This window comes from Nothoprocta perdicaria, unplaced genomic scaffold (genome assembly GCF_003342845.1).
Source record: "Nothoprocta perdicaria isolate Ctin4 unplaced genomic scaffold, notPer1 scaffold_116, whole genome shotgun sequence".
NCBI lineage: Eukaryota > Metazoa > Chordata > Aves > Tinamiformes > Tinamidae > Nothoprocta > Nothoprocta perdicaria.
In genome coordinates this window covers 2,484,548-2,504,334 of record NW_020454272.1, presented here as the reverse complement: position 1 = coordinate 2,504,334, position 19,787 = coordinate 2,484,548, and the positions used below count along the sequence as shown (strand labels likewise).

At 44.6% G+C, this 19,787-nt stretch overlaps 4 protein-coding genes across 4 annotated transcripts in view; 1 reads left to right on the top strand and 3 right to left on the bottom strand.

Moving 5' to 3' along the window:
- The window catches only part of LOC112959464 (histone H2B 5-like), a 3,330-nt gene extending 3,060 nt beyond the window's left edge, over nucleotides 1-270 (bottom strand). The window contains exon 1 of the mRNA XM_026053486.1: nucleotides 7-270. Coding sequence (XP_025909271.1) covers nucleotides 7-251 — 245 coding nt within the window. The 5' untranslated portion in view covers nucleotides 252-270. The remainder of the gene's footprint in view (nucleotides 1-6) is intronic.
- A 240-nt stretch (nucleotides 271-510) lies between these two features.
- LOC112959485 (histone H2A-IV) lies at nucleotides 511-1,127 on the top strand. The gene has a single exon (XM_026053507.1). The coding sequence runs from the start codon at nucleotides 600-602 to the stop codon at nucleotides 987-989; it is 390 nt and encodes a 129-aa protein (XP_025909292.1). The 5' UTR covers nucleotides 511-599; the 3' UTR covers nucleotides 990-1,127.
- A 521-nt stretch (nucleotides 1,128-1,648) lies between these two features.
- Nucleotides 1,649-2,332, bottom strand: LOC112959483 (histone H1.11L). Its single transcript, XM_026053506.1, has one exon. It carries the CDS (start codon nucleotides 2,330-2,332, stop codon nucleotides 1,649-1,651), a length of 684 nt encoding a protein of 227 aa, XP_025909291.1.
- Nucleotides 2,333-11,989: 9,657 nt separating this feature from the next.
- LOC112959482 (histone H2B 1/2/3/4/6) lies at nucleotides 11,990-12,445 on the bottom strand. The gene has a single exon (XM_026053505.1). It carries the CDS (start codon nucleotides 12,442-12,444, stop codon nucleotides 12,064-12,066), a length of 381 nt encoding a protein of 126 aa, XP_025909290.1. The 5' UTR covers nucleotide 12,445; the 3' UTR covers nucleotides 11,990-12,063.
- Nucleotides 12,446-19,787: the final 7,342 nt, after the last annotated feature.

Here is a 19,787-nt window from a genome sequence, read left to right as displayed (position 1 = left end):
TAGTGCGCCAGGCGCGACGCCTCGCCGGCGATGCGCTCGAAGATGTCGTTCACGAACGAGTTCATGATGCCCATGGCCTTGGACGAGATGCCCGTGTCGGGGTGCACCTGCTTCAGCACCTTGTACACGTAGATCGAGTAGCTCTCCTTGCGGCTCTTGCGTCTTTTCTTGTCGCCCTTCTTCTGCGTCTTGGTCACTGCTTTCTTGGAGCCCTTCTTGGGCGCGGGYGCTGATTTCGCTGGCTCAGGCATTTTACTAAACAAGAATCACAACTGGAACCCCGCTGGTGAAACACCAACTAGAGAGATAACAGCAGTAGTCGATAGTGGCCTTTATAAACCCTGGGTATGCAAAATAGTTGCGCTTAGGTCGCGCCTTGCTAGTGGCCAGAAGTTGTAGGGCGTGTCATTACTGCACACTTAGCTATGTTATTGGCTATCGCTCGATCCGCCTTGCTATTGGCTGCCCGGACAAGGCCAACTTCTCAGCCTATCAGAGAAGTCTAAACTTGTCCGCCCTTCCCGCATATATAGGGGTAGCCTCGGTTTAAGAGCGCTATCGCTCTAACAGCGCTAGATTTGAGACCGCAGGAAGCAGACATGTCTGGCCGCGGGAAGCAGGGCGGGAAGGCGCGCGCCAAAGCCAAGTCGCGCTCGTCGCGGGCCGGGCTGCAGTTCCCCGTGGGCCGCGTGCACCGGCTGCTGCGCAAGGGCAACTACGCGGAGCGCGTGGGCGCCGGCGCGCCCGTCTACCTGGCGGCCGTGCTGGAGTACCTGACGGCCGAGATCCTGGAGCTGGCGGGCAACGCGGCGCGCGACAACAAGAAGACGCGCATCATCCCGCGCCACCTGCAGCTGGCCATCCGCAACGACGAGGAGCTCAACAAGCTGCTGGGCAAGGTGACGATCGCGCAGGGCGGCGTGCTGCCCAACATCCAGGCCGTGCTGCTGCCCAAGAAGACCGACAGCCACAAAGCCAAGGCCAAGTGAGCACYGCCAAGGAACACCCGGGAAGCGCTCCCTACAGAAACCCAAAGGCTCTTTTCAGAGCCACCCACTACGTCATGAAAGAGCTAAATTACTTTTCTTGTAATGGTGTTTTTGTGAATGCTTACGATATTGAAGTTTACTTTTAAATTAATCAGCACCAAAGAGGTCTAATAAGACTAAAACACTTCTTAGCAGTCAGTTGGTTTTAAGAGGGTGAGTTCTCACAGTATTTCACTTGTGTGCTATAGTTCTCATATTCGATTATTTTAAATGGTGAACGAACACTTAGCCCTGTAAAGTAGATCCTAGTCTGCTATATATTCCACTAAGTCTTGACCGGCAGGCGGGGGTAGAGGGTTGAGGATAAATGAACATGAGCTGATCGGTGAAATATGAATTTTTTAAAAAATGTAAGGATGAGTTTAGTGAAACTAAAGACAGCGGTAGACATGTACCTTCACAAAATAACCCGAAGTTTTTCCGCAGAGAACTTCTGTCTCTGAAAAAGAAAAATGAAAAGAAAAAAAATAACAATTAAAGTGGTCTAAATAATTCCAGCTCCTTTTAGGAAAGCTTGGGTGGCTCTTAAAAGAGCCGTTGTTTTGGAGAGCGGACCAAGGGCTTTCGTCCACGGCCGGCGGGAGGGGAAACGGGGGCAGTTACTTCTTCTTGGGCGCCGCCTTCTTCGCCTTGGCCGCTTTAGGTTTGGTCGCCTTGGGCTTGGCAGCCTTGGGCTTCACCGCTTTCGCCTTGGCCGGGCTCTTCGCTGCCTTCTTGGGCTTCGCAGCCTTGGCCGCCTTCTTGGGGCTCTTGGCCGCCTTCTTGGCCGTGGCGGCCGCCGGCTTCTTCGCTTTCTTGGGGCTCTTCTTCACCGCCGCCGCCTTCTTGGGCTTCTTGGCGGCGCTCGCGGGCTTCTTGGCCGCCGCCTTCTTGGGCTTGGCCGCCGCCGCCGCCGCGCGCTTCTTCGGCGCTTTCTCTTTCGTCTCGCCCGGCTTCTTGCTCAGCTTGAAGGAGCCGGAGGCGCCGATGCCCTTGGTCTGCACCAGGGTGCCCTTGTTCACGAGGCTCTTGAGCCCCAGCTTGATGCGGCTGTTGTTCTTCTCCACRTCGTAGCCGCCGGCCGCCAGCGCCTTCTTGAGGGCGGCCAGCGAGAGCCCCTTGCGCTCCTTGGAGGCGGACACGGCCTTGGTGATGAGCTCGGTGACGCTGGGGCCCGAGGGCTTGCGGGCTTTGGAGCCGCCCGCCGCCTTCTTGGGCTTCTTGGCGGCCGCCTTGGCGGGGGCCGGGGCGGCGGCAGCGGCGGGAGCCGCCTCGGCGGCAGGAGCGGGCGCGGTCTCGGACATCGCTCCACTCGCGGTACCGAGCGCGGCAGCAGCAGCGGCCGAGGCGGCGGCGGCCCCTATTTATAGAGGCGAGGCGCGCGCTGATTGGCTGCCGCGCGAGCCCTGCCCGCCGCCGGCGCCCGGCGCTCTGAGCCGCGCGGCTTGTGTTTCTTCCTTTCGGAAAAAGTGATTTTTTGGAGCAAAACCTGCACCCGAGATACCCCATTTCTCTCAGAGTTGTTGCCGAGGACAGGTACTTTCGTCCTGAGGCGTTTCCTCTCTCTAGGAGTCGAAATGAGCTTTAGACAAACCTGTAATCTATGAGTTTTTGTGTTGGAGAGACTTGGGACGAATAGATTTTTTATTTTTCCTTTTAAATTAAAGCTATACTGTTGAGAGCAGTGGTAAGGTGGCAACTGTTACATGTTCCTGAGAGGGTTTTTGATCGAGGTAGTGCAGAATGGAGCTCATACAAAGCCTTTTGGTTAAGGTAAATTGGATTCGAAAAGGAGCAAGTAACACAGGTGGACACTAACGACGCTGTATGTGGCTTATAAACTGCTTTTCATACCAGGACTTCAATTCTTAAAAATAATGAATCCTTTAGCCGTAGTACCCTGTTTAGCTTTACATGGAACATATAAAAAGTAGTAGAAAAATAAATCTCCAGGATGATACAAGTGAAAATTAACATTCTTAAATTAGCTGGTGTGTTCAACATCATTACATAACACTCAGAAGATTTGGTTTGTGTTCTCTATTTATTTTCTTATTTTGAAGAGTCATATAATAATCTTTTTTCTAAGATACATCTTTTAAGTAAGTACAATAATTCTTATGTTTATAGTGAAAATATTTTTTGTATGTGCTTCAATTTTATTGTGCCTGAGGATGTGTTGTCATTGCAAATTAACAGTTGAGTGAAAATCTCAATTCGTGATGTGCATATCTACCACGGAATAAATATTGTGTAAGATTGCACGGCTTTTTTTTTTGTAAATTAAGCCAGAGTAAGAATGTGTCGCAGTCTCTCTTTGGTTGTGCTCAGACAAGGCCACAGTTGAAGAAATATTGAGACAAGAGTTAGTTAATATCCCTCGAGTGAATGCAGGGAAGCAGGATCTCATACTATCAGCATCTCGTACTGTTTTCTATGCTTTGTAAAGGAAATCATGCCGTTTCGGTTTTGGATTTAGTATAAACGTGTCCCTGCTTTTTCAATTTATTATTATTATTATTATTATTATTATTATTATTATTATTATTTTATTTATTTTCTTCTACATCACCCTCCTAGTCTGCAAGAGGACATCGAGGGCTCTACAGTCAGAAATAGTATTATGATTGGCTGGTTCTTAATAATGTCTACCTGAGGACACCGAGTGACAATGTGTGTTTCTGTTGGCTGGCTTTTTATATCTCGTGTTCTTTTTGATATAGCAGATGTTATGAGGGCTTTCTGCTTTACGTTTCTCTTAAAATATGAAATGCAACGTTCACAATGTACGGCAATGCAGTGAATTTTCCACTTTTCAACAAATATATATGTATTATATATAACACCATGCATAAAATATTTATATTTATATTTATATTTATATTTATATTTATATTTATATTTATATTTATATTTATATTTATATTTATATTTATATTTATATTTATATTTATCCTCATGGAAACATGAAAACAAGGAGCAGGAGGACTAGTGCCAACATACAATCGACTGTAAATTTACAGCTATATGTGAGCAGTAGAACGACAGGTTAAGAATGTATCTGGAAGGCGTTACTGGACAGACTCAAGTGGAAATACAATGTAAATCCATCTTCACCTTCCAGTTTCTTGATTGCTACTGCAGAAAAGGGCAGAGATATTACCAAGATGTGTGCAAAGAGAGAAGGCAGGATTCAGCTGTTGCTGTATATGTTGCACAGGGGCCTCGAAGGAGAAGTAGATCCCTCTAAGAGTACTAAAGATTCTGTTCCTTTCCCTCAGACCTTATTCTGCTTTTTTTTCCTCACAGCAGATTAATTTTCTCTGTGAAGACAGTTGAGGAAACTGCATAAACCAGGAAGTGAGGCCTGAGAAACCTTCAGAAAACTCTTCTTGTGGGCTCTACTGATCGCTGAGACAGAGCTTTGCTCATTCTCGTGAATTTCCCTTCACTTTTAGGAAATTTGAGCCTTGCATACAGATATAAAGCTTGTGTCACATATACATATAGCCATTTGCCTGTATGTGCCTATCTTGCTTTTATTTTTATATATGTCAGCTCATATTTCGAGCTGTTACTGGCAGATGAGAATAATTTCTAATGGTGAGGGAGACAAATGTATTTTTTTTTCTTTTCCGATTTTTTTTTTCCAAAAAAAACCTCACTTTTTTTGATTTTATCATAAACTGAGTATGTGCAAAAGGAGTGTCCTGAGATGGTTTCAGTATACGTCCACAAACACACAGTACAATGTGGAACAGAATAGGAGACTCCAGCGATTATTTCAGGTTGTTGAAAAAAACAGTAGTCTAGTTTCTTGCACCTTAACTTTCAATAATATAATTGTCACAGAATATCTTATGGAATTTTGGCAGGGGGAAAAAAAATGAAACAGTCATTTTGGAAGGTTTACTACAGCAAGGACACACACGATGTATTTTATTGCCAAGGCATAGAGCAGAGGGGCATTTGAGAGGGGCTTTTGTCTAGAGAAAACCTGAACAGCCGAATGGCATCACATGCAAGAGCACAGCAATAAGAACAGAAGACAATTACACAGATTTTAAGCCAGAATTTGTACTGAGACTATATTTCAAGACTGTTGCCCTCATTGGCCTCACTGCTGATTGGAGTTAGTTGTTTGTATATGATTTTACCTCTGAATTGGAGCTGTTTTCTTTTGCTCAAATATTTAGAGCATATATGAAGGATATATATGTTTTTAAGTTTTATCTTTTGTAATTGAAGTTTGATTTAGGCTTAGGAAAGGGAGGAAATGCAAAGAGATCTTGCAAATATTGTCAGGTGAAGGACAGGAAGGAAGAAATGTATATATATATATATWTTTTTTCAATGTATCCTTTAGTTGCCCTAATGTGATTTTACAAGGTTTTCAAGCCTTATCATAAAATCCTGAAACGTGACATATTCCTTGAAAGATAGGATGACTTTTGCCTTCTGTTTTTCCCTCAAAAATACCAATCAAGCAAAGCATTTATAGCTAGCAAATAAGTAAACAAACCGGCAAACAAAAGTAGTAAGAATGTAACGTAAATGTAATTCTGAAGCTAAGGAATATAAGTGAAGAGGACAAGATCTTGAGACACCTTTCGACAAGTATTTTCAAGTGTGGCAAAGAAGAAGCAAGAAGGAAGGGTCTAACCCAAGGCAGAGTGGTTGTTCGGTGGGAGCAGTGACTGGATGCACAGGCGGAGCTTGCATGAATCTTGCCCGTACGCAGCTAATTCGGCAAAAGCAGCATTTCTTGCTCTATATTGCAAGGCCAGTGTTGGGGCTTGCATCTCCTGAAGCAGCTTCCCAGTATCTGTGTGTCGGCCTAGGCGAGGGAATTCGATTCTGTGTTAAGACCTGAAAACACCAGGAGTTAGGAGCGGTCCGGACTGTCCCGGTGCCCCTGTGGAATGTTCCTGTATGAGCGAGCACTTCATGAGAACAAAGAGGTGCTAAAATCCCCGCTCTGAGATGTGCAAATTCTTCGTCTCGAGTGCTTACTCACTTTCTTTGACCTTAGATTAGTCAATTCACCCCCCGAGGCAGGCAGGAGGTCAGTTTGCTCATTTTCAGCTCTCCATCCAAATGTAGGAGAATGTATCTAGAAAATCACGAAGCAAACCTTTTCAGACGATACAGTTCCAGTTTCTTATGTTTCTGTCTACTAGATTAAGCTTGCCAAACATGTCCCAAAGGAAAAGTGATTTATATTGACTGGACATTTTAAAATAAAATCTTCTGGTGCTATTTTAAACCATTTCTCACGATCTCTTTTCACGACCTATTGCTTCCTCGTTACCGGACGAGGTACAATATGGAGGAGCCATTGGCAAGAGATAAACGCCACAGAGGTATCTTACGTGTCTGCAGAATCTAAAATCGGTTTTAATTTATTATATTTGTTTTTTAATCTATTTATTTTTCTTCCTCCCAATGAAATATCTACAACAAAGGACAAAATGACAACGACAAATATGTGTGTGTGTGTATATACGTGTATATATGTACATGCACATCTATGTATGTGTATATATATCTGTATATATATATAATATATATTTTATATATATAGTGTATATATATATATACCCTGGAGGACTGATGCGCGTTTCTAAYGGCTCAGATGCCCGCAACACCATAAAGCTGCTTGGTACAACATTCATTTGCTGTATCTCCCTGCACTCTAAAGAAAGTGGGCACTTTCATACCAAGAGAGACTTTTTTTCCTCAGCTAATGCCTAACGCCAGCAGTTCCATGGCGTCATTGTTACCTCTACCGATCTGCAAGGGCCTCATTCATGACATGGAAAATGTACCTCTTAGGCCAAGGGTGGCTTCCATACCCCGTTAGTATGTGCTGCTGTGAAGGCGAGGGACTTGGGTGCGCCTGGATCGGTGGGTCCTTCTCTCCTACCGGGGAGAGGAGCAGGGAGACGACGGAGCATGAGCAAGGCTAAAGCTCGAGGGAAGGCAGCACTTCCCCGAAAAGCTTTGGGCGCAAACCCTGCGCACATCCTGCAGCAGAGTGTCCTGGATCATATAAAAAAAGGTCAGGAATTATACACGTGTGTGGGAAATAAGCACATCTCTTTTGTGAGGATACACGGTTACCCGTCTGTTCGAATTAACTAAGAGCAAAGAAGGGGAAAAAGGAAAGGAATCAATTAACCATCCAGACATACAACCGATAAGGAGCAGGAGATATCGCAGACAATAAGAAAGATCATGTCTCCTAGGTCACTAAGTGATGGGCCGTTGAATGAAGCAACCAAGCCCAGGCTCGGAGAGGCCGAACCACAACTTCATGGTGTATAAGGAGGCGCAAGGAGATTAGTAAGGCCTCTCAAGGGAGATACTAAACTATAGCGTGTTTGAGGAGGACTCTGTAAAGCGTCTCATGTCTGGGAGGGGCTGTGGGACTGTGTGAGAGTTTAGACGGGTGTTTAGAGAAACCCCGAGGTGTCCGCACCCCGGGGCCGGTGGAGGCCGCGACTCCGACGCAGGAGGCGCCCCGGGGGCCGGGGAGCGAGCGCGGGGCGTCAACACAGGATGAAGCTGGGGGGTTCAGGCGGGGATTCCCCAACGGCACCCGCAGTTAGAAGATGTTGTGGGACAAGTACTCTCCCCGCAGCTCCTCGTCAGGACAGCGGCTCAATAAAAACAGTGGACGACGCCGCAGGGCGGCTCCGTGCCCCTGCACTCGGGAAACCGCCGGTCACTCAGGGTGCAGCGAGGCCGAGAGGCTGCGACCCTCCTCGCGAGCTGCTCCGGGCGCGCAGCTCCTGTCTGTCAGGACTTCCTGATGGACCTTGGTCTTTAAGGGACAAACCTGGGACCGTGGAARTGAGAGATCCACTCCACGACTTTCCTGGAGATCATAGAATACTTAAATCCTTAAGGATGGAAGGGACTTTTAGAGACCATCTAGTCCAACTCCCCTGCATACACAGGATCACCTAGAGCGTGTTGCACAGGATTGCATCCGAGTGGGTTTTCAAGATCTCCAGAGAAGGAAACTCCACAAACTCTCTTGGCAACTTGTTCCATATCGTGTGCAAGGAAAGGGTCTTGGCAGTATCCACGCGTGGCGAATATACATTCATGAGCAGGTACATGAGTGTGTATGTGTGACATAGATTTGTGTCACAAAGAAGGAGAAAAGTCAAAGGAAAGGGAAAATGAATAAATACGGGCAAAATCTTGTCAGTAAAGCGGGAAACAAATGGAAAGGACAAGATGAAACCCACCCTTCCACTTTGAGTGTGTGAGTGGGCGTTCGTCTGTCTGTGTGGTACACTGCGTGACAGCCGCAAAGCTGCGACTGAGGGGGGTCAGGAGGCACCATCTCTGCCCGGGAAGGCAACGGGATTAAATTCCAGCAGGTGACAGTCCGGTCTGATTTTCCTCGGCCTACCTTGAGACTCCGACCACCGCCGTTGGCGGTGCCTGAGAGCGGATCCACTGCACTGCCGGGAGCAGCAGCCTCTTCTCCAGCCCTTCCCTGTCACCGGGGATCACTCGATGTTTCAGCCACGGAGCTGATATTCAGGGCACAGTCTCGACTCTCAAAAATGGAACTTGTTTTAAATAATTATACATTTAATGTAAAATTTTAATGTAATTGTAATGTTTTGATGCTGCAGGCTCTCTGTTCAGCAGTTTTCATCACGAGGGTCACTTCAGTGGCCCAGGCGTCAAGCCTGTGGTCCAGCTGTGGCAACATTCTCGTGTTTATTCGTTTTCACTCTTTATCCTCCAAAGATCGCCCCCCCGCTTTCCTCCAGGGCAACATCCCAGGAGGGCGATCGGACTGTTTTGTGACACAGAGACGGATCTCTCTGAGCACCACTTTATTGTGGCAGGGGACAATGTGCATGAGTGAGTGTACAGGGAAGCCCAAATAACCGGCATCTGTGTCCCTTCCGAGAAGCAGCAGGACAATGATGAGAATTACCTAACCCATATCCTTGCATTATCTGTCGCTGTATTTTGTTATCCCTGTATCACAGATCAGCTAAAGACCAGGGGAATTGGTAACAGTGGAAAATGAATTTTGATCAAATGCAGTTCTCACACACAAAAAGAAAAGGGAAAAAAAATGAAGGAAAAAAACCCCTAGAGGATTAAGCAAATCGCTTTCCAGAGAGGACCCTAAACCCCATGTGTAACTTCTCTCTGCAGCCTCTCATTCATTTGCCTCTACAAAGCTGGGAAATGGACTTCACTCTCCTGAAAAGCAGGGTAGCAAGCGACAGTGCTCCTGAGCTCCGTTTTCCACGACCTCGAGCACTGCACTGTAACGAGAAAGGCGAAGAGTGACTCCGGGCAGCGTAGGAGGCAGAAAGTACCTAGCAGCCCCATACTGGGCACAGTGCAGAAAATAGAGAGTTACCCGATGTCCAATTCGCGAAAGAGCGCTGCGGTAGGGCAAGGAGTGACCCTGAGGCTCTGCGTTAGCAATACTCCCTCATCCTCTCATCGCACGGAAAGGCCCGTGGACACCCAAGGGAGAGAAGCACGGGTGGAATGACAAGCCCTCCTCCCTCCCTCAGCCTCCTCCACAACCTTCACACCCCTCCGGTCCCCTCTCCCCCCCATCTTTCTCTGGCTTCGCAGCACTTTGCTAAGCCTCTGTGGAGCACTGTTGTGACTCCCGTTTACCGCTCGTCATTGAGCCACCTGCGTCAGAGCAAGGCTGGAGTGGGTGGGCACCACAGGATGATCCCGGTGCGAGTGGTGGTGCAGCTGGAGTTCCCTTTGGCTCTTCTGGGCAGAGAGTTCCCTATCGGACGGGGAATGAGGAAACTATTGGGCACCTTGTATTTGCCTGGAGTCCTTGTCAAGATCTGGCAAAGATGAAAAGACACTCAACATTACTGCTGCATTTGATTCCTCCTAATACTGGCTCTGTCAGTAACCTGGGAAAGATCAGTAGAAAAAGAATCTGGTCCTTCAACACAGAGGACACGGTTTCGTAGTACATTTGTAACAAATCCCCTGGAAGGAGGGGAAGACGCAGAGCCTGTCYCCGCCGCTGTTCCCTCTACACTCCCATTGCCCCCTAAGGAGGAGCCATCCGAGGGCCCTTCTCCAGCCGGGGGAAGCGCAGCAGCCTCCCCGCGCGGCCTTGCGGCCGGCGGCTTCACTGCGRCAGCCGCGGGGAAGGGCCGGGAGAACGGGGCGACCGGCGAATGGGGCGACCGGCTCCTCTCGGGCTCTTCTGCCGTCCTCCCGCGGCACCGGGCGGGGCTGGACGGGCCGCGGAGCGAGGGCCCTGCCCGAGCGCAGCGGGAGCGAGTGCCCGCCCGCCGSGGGAGCCTCGGGCAAGGGGCTCCTGTGCAACCAAAAGGGGAATATACGAATCCCAGGCTCCACCATAATCATAATCAACCGGACTCCGTGCCAGCCGCTAGCGAGTGGGGTGACTGAACCTATGAGCAAAGGCTGAGGGAGCTGGGCCTGTTCAGCCTGGAGAAAAGAAGGCTGAGGGGGCACCTGATCAACGTGTATAAATACCTCAAGGGAGGCAGTGAGGAGGAGGAGGCGGCCTCTTTTCAGTGGTGGCCAGCCACAGGACTAGAGGAAACGGCCACAAGCTGAGGCACCAAAAGTTCCACAGGAATTTGAGAAAAAACTTTTTGACAGTGAGGGTGACAGAGCCCTGGAACAGGCTGCCCAGGGAGKCTGTGGAGTCTCCTTATTGGGAGATCTTTAAAACCCGCTTGGATGCAGCCCTGTGCCACGTGCTCTAGGTGACGCTGCGTGAGCAGGGGGGTTGGACTGGATGACCTCTGAGGTCCCTTCCAACCTTAAGCATTCTATGGTTCTATGATTCCCGCTGTTCCGCACTGCATAAAAGCAAGATCATTCCCGGCTCTAGCGGGAGGTGCCTGAATGCGAGCGGTTGTAATTGCCATGTCCGAGCCTGCCCGTTCTACATCATACCCAAAGCATCCAAGAGCTCCATCCCCTCAGCACAGAAGGATGACATGTAGCACTGCTAAAACGCTTCACTAGACTCGTTAAAATAGCTCCATATCTGTTTTAGTGGGAAGCTCAGGACTGGACTGGGCACTCCAGGTGCAGTTTCAACAGGACCGACRAGAAGACATTTCCCCCAAATTCCTTCAGCCTGCTGGCAGCGCTCTTCCTGATGCAGCTCAGGAGGCTATCAGCCTTCTTGGCCACAGGAGCATATTCCTGATTCATGGTTAACTTGATGCCCACCACACTCCTCTGCCTGCTTCCCCCCCAGGACTACTGTCTAGGAGATAATCCGCTAGCCTGATATATCTTAAGCTAACCTGATAAGGCTCCTCTTTGTCTATTTCCCAGCCTGTTGAGGTGCCTCTAAATTGCAGCACTACCCTCTGATACAACAACCAGTCCTCCCAGCTATTTATCATCAATACACTTGCTAAGAGTGCTAACTTGTTATGAGTGTCCCTTTATCTAGGTCACTGACGAATAAATTGAACAAGATTGGGTCACTAGATGCTTGTAAAATATTGAGCAATGTGTTGTATTCTTGCTGAAAATTGAATATTTTTTTCTTCTTATCCTAGTGAACAGAGGAAAGTTACATGCTAGAGTTTAGAATGTTTTACAATACAGAGCATGTATAGTCCTTTGATTTACATTTGCTACAGAAAAAAATTATTAAAAAAGGTAGCTATAGAGAATCTTTAAGTGGTAGATGTTACAGTATATACTTCGTACAAATACATATAATGTATGTAGAAATACATATAATGTAAACATCTACTTAAAGATTTTAAAAACTTTATTTGTACATTATTGGTATGGTAAAAAGATAAAGCTACATATTATCTCATAAAAATTAAATATTTCCTAATAATTCACATCTATCTAGGCAAATAAACTGAAAAAAAGACAATATGAAAGCTTTCCTTACAAATGTATTTTTTTCTTTTTTTCTCAGAGAGATCTTACAGCCCTTTCAGTGAAAAAGTGGGTGGCTCTTAAAAGAGCCTTTGGGTTAAAAGAGAYGCTGCGGGACGCTCTACTTGGAGCTCGTGTACTTGGTGACGGCCTTGGTGCCCTCCGACACGGCGTGCTTGGCCAGCTCGCCGGGCAGCAGCAGCCGCACGGCCGTCTGGATCTCCCGCGACGTGATGGTGGAGCGCTTGTTGTAGTGCGCCAGGCGCGACGCCTCGCCGGCGATGCGCTCGAAGATGTCGTTCACGAACGAGTTCATGATGCCCATGGCCTTGGACGAGATGCCCGTGTCGGGGTGCACCTGCTTCAGCACCTTGTACACGTAGATYGAGTAGCTCTCCTTGCGGCTCTTCTTGCGCTTCTTGTCGCCTTTCTTCTGCGTCTTGGTCACCGCCTTCTTGGAGCCCTTCTTGGGCGCGGGCGCTGACTTAGCCGGCTCAGGCATGGCCACCAACCTCTCGCACCTCCCAGCACCGCGCAGCGAACAGCAGAGCAATGCGACACAATCGCCGCCGCCCTCCTCCCTTTATAGGCGCCCTATGCAAATGAACAGCATTCGGTCTGCGGGCTGCCATTGGCCCGCAGCGGGAGGGGCGTCACAAAGRCCCTCTCGGCGCTGCGCACTGGTCGCCACCCGATCCGCTTTCCCATTGGCTGTCCGGACAAGCCCTTCCTCTCGGCCTATAGTGAGCGGCGCCGCGGGTCCTGGCTCGACTGCAGGCGGCGGCGGCAACGACAGTGACAGTGATAACAGCATATCTGCAGAAAGCAGGCGCGTGCCAAGGCCAAATGAAATGAAGTCTTTTCAGGATGTGTAGGAAACGAAACTCTAAAATGCTATTTTCAAAGTCTCAAAAAATGTCCATAAAAGACTTATGTCCTTCTGACCAGGCATACTTCTTTTTTTTCCAAGGATTTGAGAGCTATTTGTATAAGGAGATTCTATTGTTTTAATGGTAGCTAAAATATCTTGCTTCTYGAAACATGTTGAAGGAGAAAGTGTATAGCCCAGAGTACTGGCAATACTCTATGTGTTTTTTTTTTTTTTTGGGGGGGGGGGTATACTCTAGTACCATGCTTAAGTTACATTTTTCTTTCTATTTTAGAATCACCCTGACTTCTCCTTTTCTCCACTTTTCTCATTAATTAAAAGATCTTATTCTTAACATAGTGTGGTCATTCCTAATTAATAATCTGGAAATTTTTTAATGGTTTACTACAGGTTGAGAACAGTAATACAAAATGAGGTTGACTGGTAGAGTCCAGATTTTTTTTTCTTTTTTTTTTATCCTGCTCTGCAGTGAACTACTAGCACTAGTTGGCACTCAAAAATTTAGTCTGGCCACTGTACATTTTTTTTCCTGAGGGATATCATCTTCTGGTGCAGTAGTTGGACCCTGCCACACTCAGGGGTCCCTTTGCCCTGGATATGTGAATTTTCCTATGGGCAACCCCAGATTTTCAAATCTCAGAAAATCCCCTGTGTTCCCAGCAGCAGTTCTACAATCCTTCTTGAGCAACAGAAGGGATTTGCCCTGACACATTCCCCTTTCCTCTTTCTTAGTATCACAGTAGCAGGGTAACGGTGTCACATGAGTTCCTACAGCTTCGCTGGGCAGAAATAGCCATACAAAGAAATAAGCAAATCATTATGGGAGAGAGGGGCTGCCAATGGGTTTAGGTAGCTGCTGCATAGTCCCTGAAACAGTGCTGATGCCTACAGATTTATATGATAATTGGTATTACTGTTTTTCATTTTCCTTCTCTAGTATTGCTGGACTGATGTGACACCTCTTCTCTGTGTATATGAGGCAGCTGTTTCTTTTTCTTTTCTTTTTTTCTTTTTTTTTTTTTTTTTTTGGAATAAGGCAAATGACTCTAAAAGGACTGCTGAGATTCTTGTCTTAGGTGACATGATATGTGCTTCACCTTTAGTTCTTTTCAGTTTAGCCGGGCTTCTTGCTGCTTTGCTAGGCCTGACCGTCCTTACGAGGCTCTGTGGTGGTGGTAGAGATGTTGCCTCTGGCCACCTCTCTGGGGTGCTGATGGACCTCTGGCTTTTTCCTGCATACCTTTTGCTGTATATCCCTGGGTTTCTAACTGAGAGTGAAAGAGCCAGAGGTGCTGGTGCCCTTGATCAAGTTTATGGACTGCCGCAGAATGACCTCCTGCATTCTGTATCACCCACTTCAGCTCCATCATGTATAAAAATATACTTAAAAAACATCAAAGAATCTTGTAGGATTATGTGAAGGACAGCAAGATCTCAGGGTGTTTTTGTACAGACACATACTTCCATGAAGAAGACACTTGGTATCTTACTGGAAATATAGCAGGTAGGCAGGTGTTTTTCTCTGCTTATAAGAAGWTTTTTTAAAGGTTGTTTTTAAATATCTGCATGTCTCAGTGAGACAATGTGAACACTGAGGACCTCATAGACCAGAGTGATTCACAGATGTCTCCCCAACATTAACTTGACTTTGCAACAGCACAATAAGGCAGGAAGGAGAGATTGTCTGACATCAAGAGACAAAGGAAATCTCCCACCTCAAATCCATGCAAATGGAGAGCACTTAGCTATTTTGAACTACAGGCACTACAGGTGCCTTGGGAAAGGGTCTCCGCGTGTCTCTGTAGGAATGAGCAGAGCCCACCTGGGGGTCCAGCTCCAGTTCCTCACGCTGTCTTTGATGAAGGTGCTGCAGTCATCCCTCAGTCACTATAGGCGTCTAGAAACAGCAGGCAGCAGAACAACGAAGGGCTGGATTTCTCTGGGCAGGACAGAACCGGGCCAAGGATTTTTCAGTTCAAAAGCATCTCATTTCTTTTTCACTTTTTTTACCCACTCTACTTAAACCCACTTTGGTTTTGCAACTTTGCCCCTTATAATTAAATTCAGATCATTTAATTTTGATCAGTGCTCTAAATGATGAATGCATGCTCATCTGATACTGACTGATATTCGCTCATTTTTTTTTTTTTTTATGTCCAGTACCATCTGCTGAAGACGGAAGAAAAAAAATAAAGTACTTTCCTGCAAATGTTCTCCACTGGAAAATAATGCAAAACCAAATGTAAAAGAAATGCACATATTCTTAGTGTGGCAAAAAGGACTAAAAGGTTCTTGTCGTTGTTATCAATATTTTAAAGAACTCAGAGGTTATAAATAAAATTTTATTTTTTTCCACGTGATTCTTTTGGGCATAAAATCTGAATGAGAAGCATATGGAACTTTGGTCAGTGAAGGAATAAGTCTAGGTGTAAAACTGATTTGTGAATTATATTTGTGATAAGATTTTACGGCTATGCTGCTGTTACTTTCATACAGAAAGCTTCTTATAGTTGACCCAAATTTAACATGCAAATGTGTGCAGAGTTGTTTTTAGAGTTATTATGCAGTGAAATACTCAACCTCCTTGCAAGTCTCCAGTGCAGAGAAATTTTCCTTAGTGAGGTCACTTCTGTTTAAAAGTAGTAGACTTATTTTGTCTTCTCCACTGCAAAGAAACAAAAAGAGGGTTTTTTTGGTGGAGAGATGAAAATAACTGAATATTTTTTCCTTTTCCTTCTCCATTTGTAAATGTATTTCTATAAATTAAGGTAGCTTTCTGCTCATAAACATAATTAAAATAAATTTAAGATTGATTACAAGAGTTTTGCCCTTCTTCCAGAGCTAAGGGTTCAACAAAACAACAAAACAAGGGGAAAAAATATCAAAATTAGGTTTTTGCAAACACTGCACAGGATAAAAGTGATATTGCATCCTGGGTGGAGAAATCCATGCAATATGACTRCCTGGGCCAACTGGAGAAAAAGCAACATTGCAGAAAATGTTCTGGTGCATTAAGACCAACCATATGCTAAACTGCTTTAACAATAGTGTTTCGGTAGCAAGTTGAGGAAAATGTCATTCMACCTATCCTATCTGTGCAGTATTATATGCAGATATTCTTGTGGGAATATTACCCACAAGGAAGATGTTCACAACCTACAGCAAATACACCAGGGATCCTTAAAAGGTAGAGGTAGCTGAGGCATCTGATATAGRAGCAACAGAGGAAGAGGGTCCCTATACCCTGGAGAAGATACCTCTGTGAGGGGTGGGRAGGGAGCTGAACATTTTACTACAGTGTTAAGCTACTGAAAAAGTGAGTTATGGAGACGATGGAGTCAGAGGCAAAAGATATTTTAAAGCAATGGAAATTCTGGCTAGATAAAAGGGGGAAAATATTTCCTCATGACAATGGCTAAGTCCTTAAAAATGAGCCTAGAGAAATTGTGGTATTTCTTCCCATGGATATTTCTAAAACATCACTGGACAAGGCCTTTGGCAACCTGGTCTAGCAGGACAAATCAAGGTCTATCCTGCTTTGGGCTGAAGAAGTGGTCTGTTATTGCTGTTATTATTATTTTAATGAAATGGTGGTACTATGATCTCTGTCTCCATGGTGGCCCTAATGCTTTTAGTTAGTGGTGTTCTCAAAAGAAAGTTTTGTAGAAACTTGTGCACCTCTCCATATGTGTGCAACAAAAYAAGAAGGTAAGCAATATCATACAGGACAACATCGTACATAATTTACAATTCTGCAGAAAGGAAGCTAATAGCATGGTCAAATAAATAATTGTAAGTATTCCCATCTGTATATAAATACAAATATTTATATTATATATAGTATATAAATAATATATACTCCTGAGAAAATCTCATGCATTCATTCAAAGGTAAGTTATTCCATGAGAAAGKCATATCACATATTTGAAAGTGCATAAGAGAGCTTAATATCAGTGGACCTCTTCAGACTTTTCAAAATTGAAGTCTGCATTTTCTAGTGGCAGCAGAAGCATATTTCTGAACTTCAGATTTTCACTTTGAAAGGGTTCTTTTACAGTGTGGGAAAACTGCCTTATCATTTTATCCAATAATGACTAATTGTGATTTGATAGTAAATAATTTTAATGTAGGTGACTGGAAGTCATAAGTATGTATTAATTCATTATTTCAACTAACTGTTGGAGAAAATCACTACTAAACTTTATGTGAAATGATGATTTAATCTTTACCCTTAGAAAAAAAAAGAAAAAAAATGAAGGGGAAAAAAAATGACAGGAAGAGGGAGGAAGGGGGAGAGAGAAAGAGACAATATGTACCACCTGATATCCAGAGACCCATTCCAAATGACAGGAGGTCTCCGACTCTGCGAACCCAAAGACTGAGCTGTCCCTGCTCAATGTGATGCTTTTTCCATCTTTGTACTTCTGTGTGCTGGGACAACAGAAGATGTGTTCCCAGCTTCAGTCCCTTCTACCTCCTGTCTGCTCATACAGAGATTTCTGCCACCTCCAGAATTGCTCTGCGTTCTGCAATACCACAACCTGGGGATCAGATTCTTCTTTGTGTGTGTGTGTGTGTGTGTGTGCGCGTGTGTGTATGAATGTATGCTAAGAGGTCCATTTTCACTTGAAAATTCAAACTAGTTGGTTTTTCATTGTTGTTTGGAAACATTTAGTCAGACTGTGAATAAAATCAAATAAGCAAAGTGAATCCTTTTCAATAGTTAGGGTTAATATTTCTTTCTCCTCATCAAAATTACAATTGAATGTCCTCTTTTCTAATAAAATTGAATCTGGGAAACCATCTAACCTGAGATATGGCAGCATTTTAMACTGTGTGGTAAAAAAAATATTCTCTGGACATTACGGAAGGTACTTTGAGTTGATAGGTAGTTAATAGTGAGTWGATATTTATTTACTCAGAAAAGGTAGGAGAAGCATAAAATCATTCCAACCAGTGACTGTTTTGTTCCATTTCTGGATCAGGTGCTTGATATTGATCATTCAAAATGTTTAGTTTTGAATCTCCCACTGATTTACCGACCTTCTGTCGTAATTGTTGTAAATCACTCCAGAAATTCTGATCGAGAAAAGACAAGTCTTTTCAAAAACTTGCTGCATTAAGACTGTTAGTACATTAAACAGAAAACAAAAACAACAATATTTTTAAATGTTTTGGGCATTTTTCTCTAGGTGGTACTCTTTATGACTGGCAACACAKTACAGGACTAAATTGTAATATTGCATATGATATATGCATATGATATACTAAAAGACATGAAGAAAATAAATAGTAAAGCCACTAATGAATATGTGCTATGTTCCAATAACTGTGAATTAAAATATATAGTCACAGAAGGCCTGTTTAAAGACAATGCATTGCAGCAATTCCAAAATAATGTTTCCGAATATCATGCCATCTTCCTATTGCTGGCTGATGCATTCTTTGTGGAGCAGCTTGAGGGAGACTGAATGGAATTGTAAAGAACATTAATGGCATGATAGACAGAAGAATATTCTATCATGTGATTTTACTATATTTTCTAGATCTCACTTCTGGCCACTAGCATATTTCATTATACAAAAACCTAGAGAATTGAATAAATCSTTTTTTCTTCACTTTCTTATATACTATACATATGGAGAGTCTCAGAATACAAACTCTAAAGCACAGTTCCCATTGGGGCTGATTACAGAACTTGTCATAAGCTCTAGGAGAATAGGAAATATGGAGAATGCTGCTTACTACCAAGTGTTTGAAGTCAGCTCTGAAGTCAGTCTCCCTATCAGCCTTATCTGATACAAACTTTGAACTGAGGTGAACTTTGGTGAACCAATGGAAGGTATTAAGGAGGCCTAATACCAGCCTAAGCACCAGTACTCCCAACAGCATGCAACTAGTTCTAGAAAAGTCATTTTACATGGTTCTTTTTTGGACCTTATGTAGGAAACAAATGTGCTGGTAAGACCACAAGGTATGACCGGAGCAAAGAATCCATGTGATGCAATTCAAATCCAATTTGAAAGGAGTTGATAATGACTGATACCTTTGTCTGCAGCAGCATTCAGTTATATGAGTGACAGAGATTCTACCATTTCAKATTGAAGGAAATCAAAACTCATTAACTTTAGCTACCTGTTTAATAACCTAGCCCAGCAGCTAACCTTTGTTATTTTCTTTAATATTTTTAATGCAATTAATCAATTATAAACAAATGTCAGATAGATATAATCTTAAATAATTGTAATACCCAAATTGAAGATTTGCTGATGAAGTGAATACTCACTTCATAAAGCAATCCCAGGGAGGAATCACAGAATGGCAGAGGTAGGAAGGGACCTCTGGTTAATATCTTCTTGATAAGGCTCCTCTTTGCCCCTTTCTGCAACTAATTGAGGTGTCTCTAAACGGCAGCACAACCCACTGGAGCATCATCCACTCCTCCAAGTTATCTATCATCAACAAAACGCTGAGGGTGCATTCTGTTCATTCATTCAGATTACTGAATAATAAGCTGAAAAAATTGGACTACTGACCGCTATTGACCCTCCGGCGTTCGTTGTTGGCGTGCAGTTTTCAATCCAGATCAATGTCTGCTCACGTAGCCCATATTTTATCAACTTGCCTGTAAGGATGTTATGGGGGACTCCATCACCTTGCCAGGGACTCAGGCCATGGTGACCAGCCTGTAGTTCCCTGGTACCATTTCTTACCCTTTTGGAAAACTAGAAATACATCTGATTTCTTCCAGTCCTGAGGTATGACTCTTGATTACTATGACTTTTCAAAGGTAATTGAAAGTAGCCTTGCAGTAGTATCAACCAGATACCTCAACACTTCTGGATTTATCCCATGCCTCACAGGGGTCCCAGAGAATTTTGCATGTCCAGTTTGCTGGGATCCCTAATCTAAACCACCTTCACCAAAAGGAAAAATCGACCATTCCTCARTCTTTC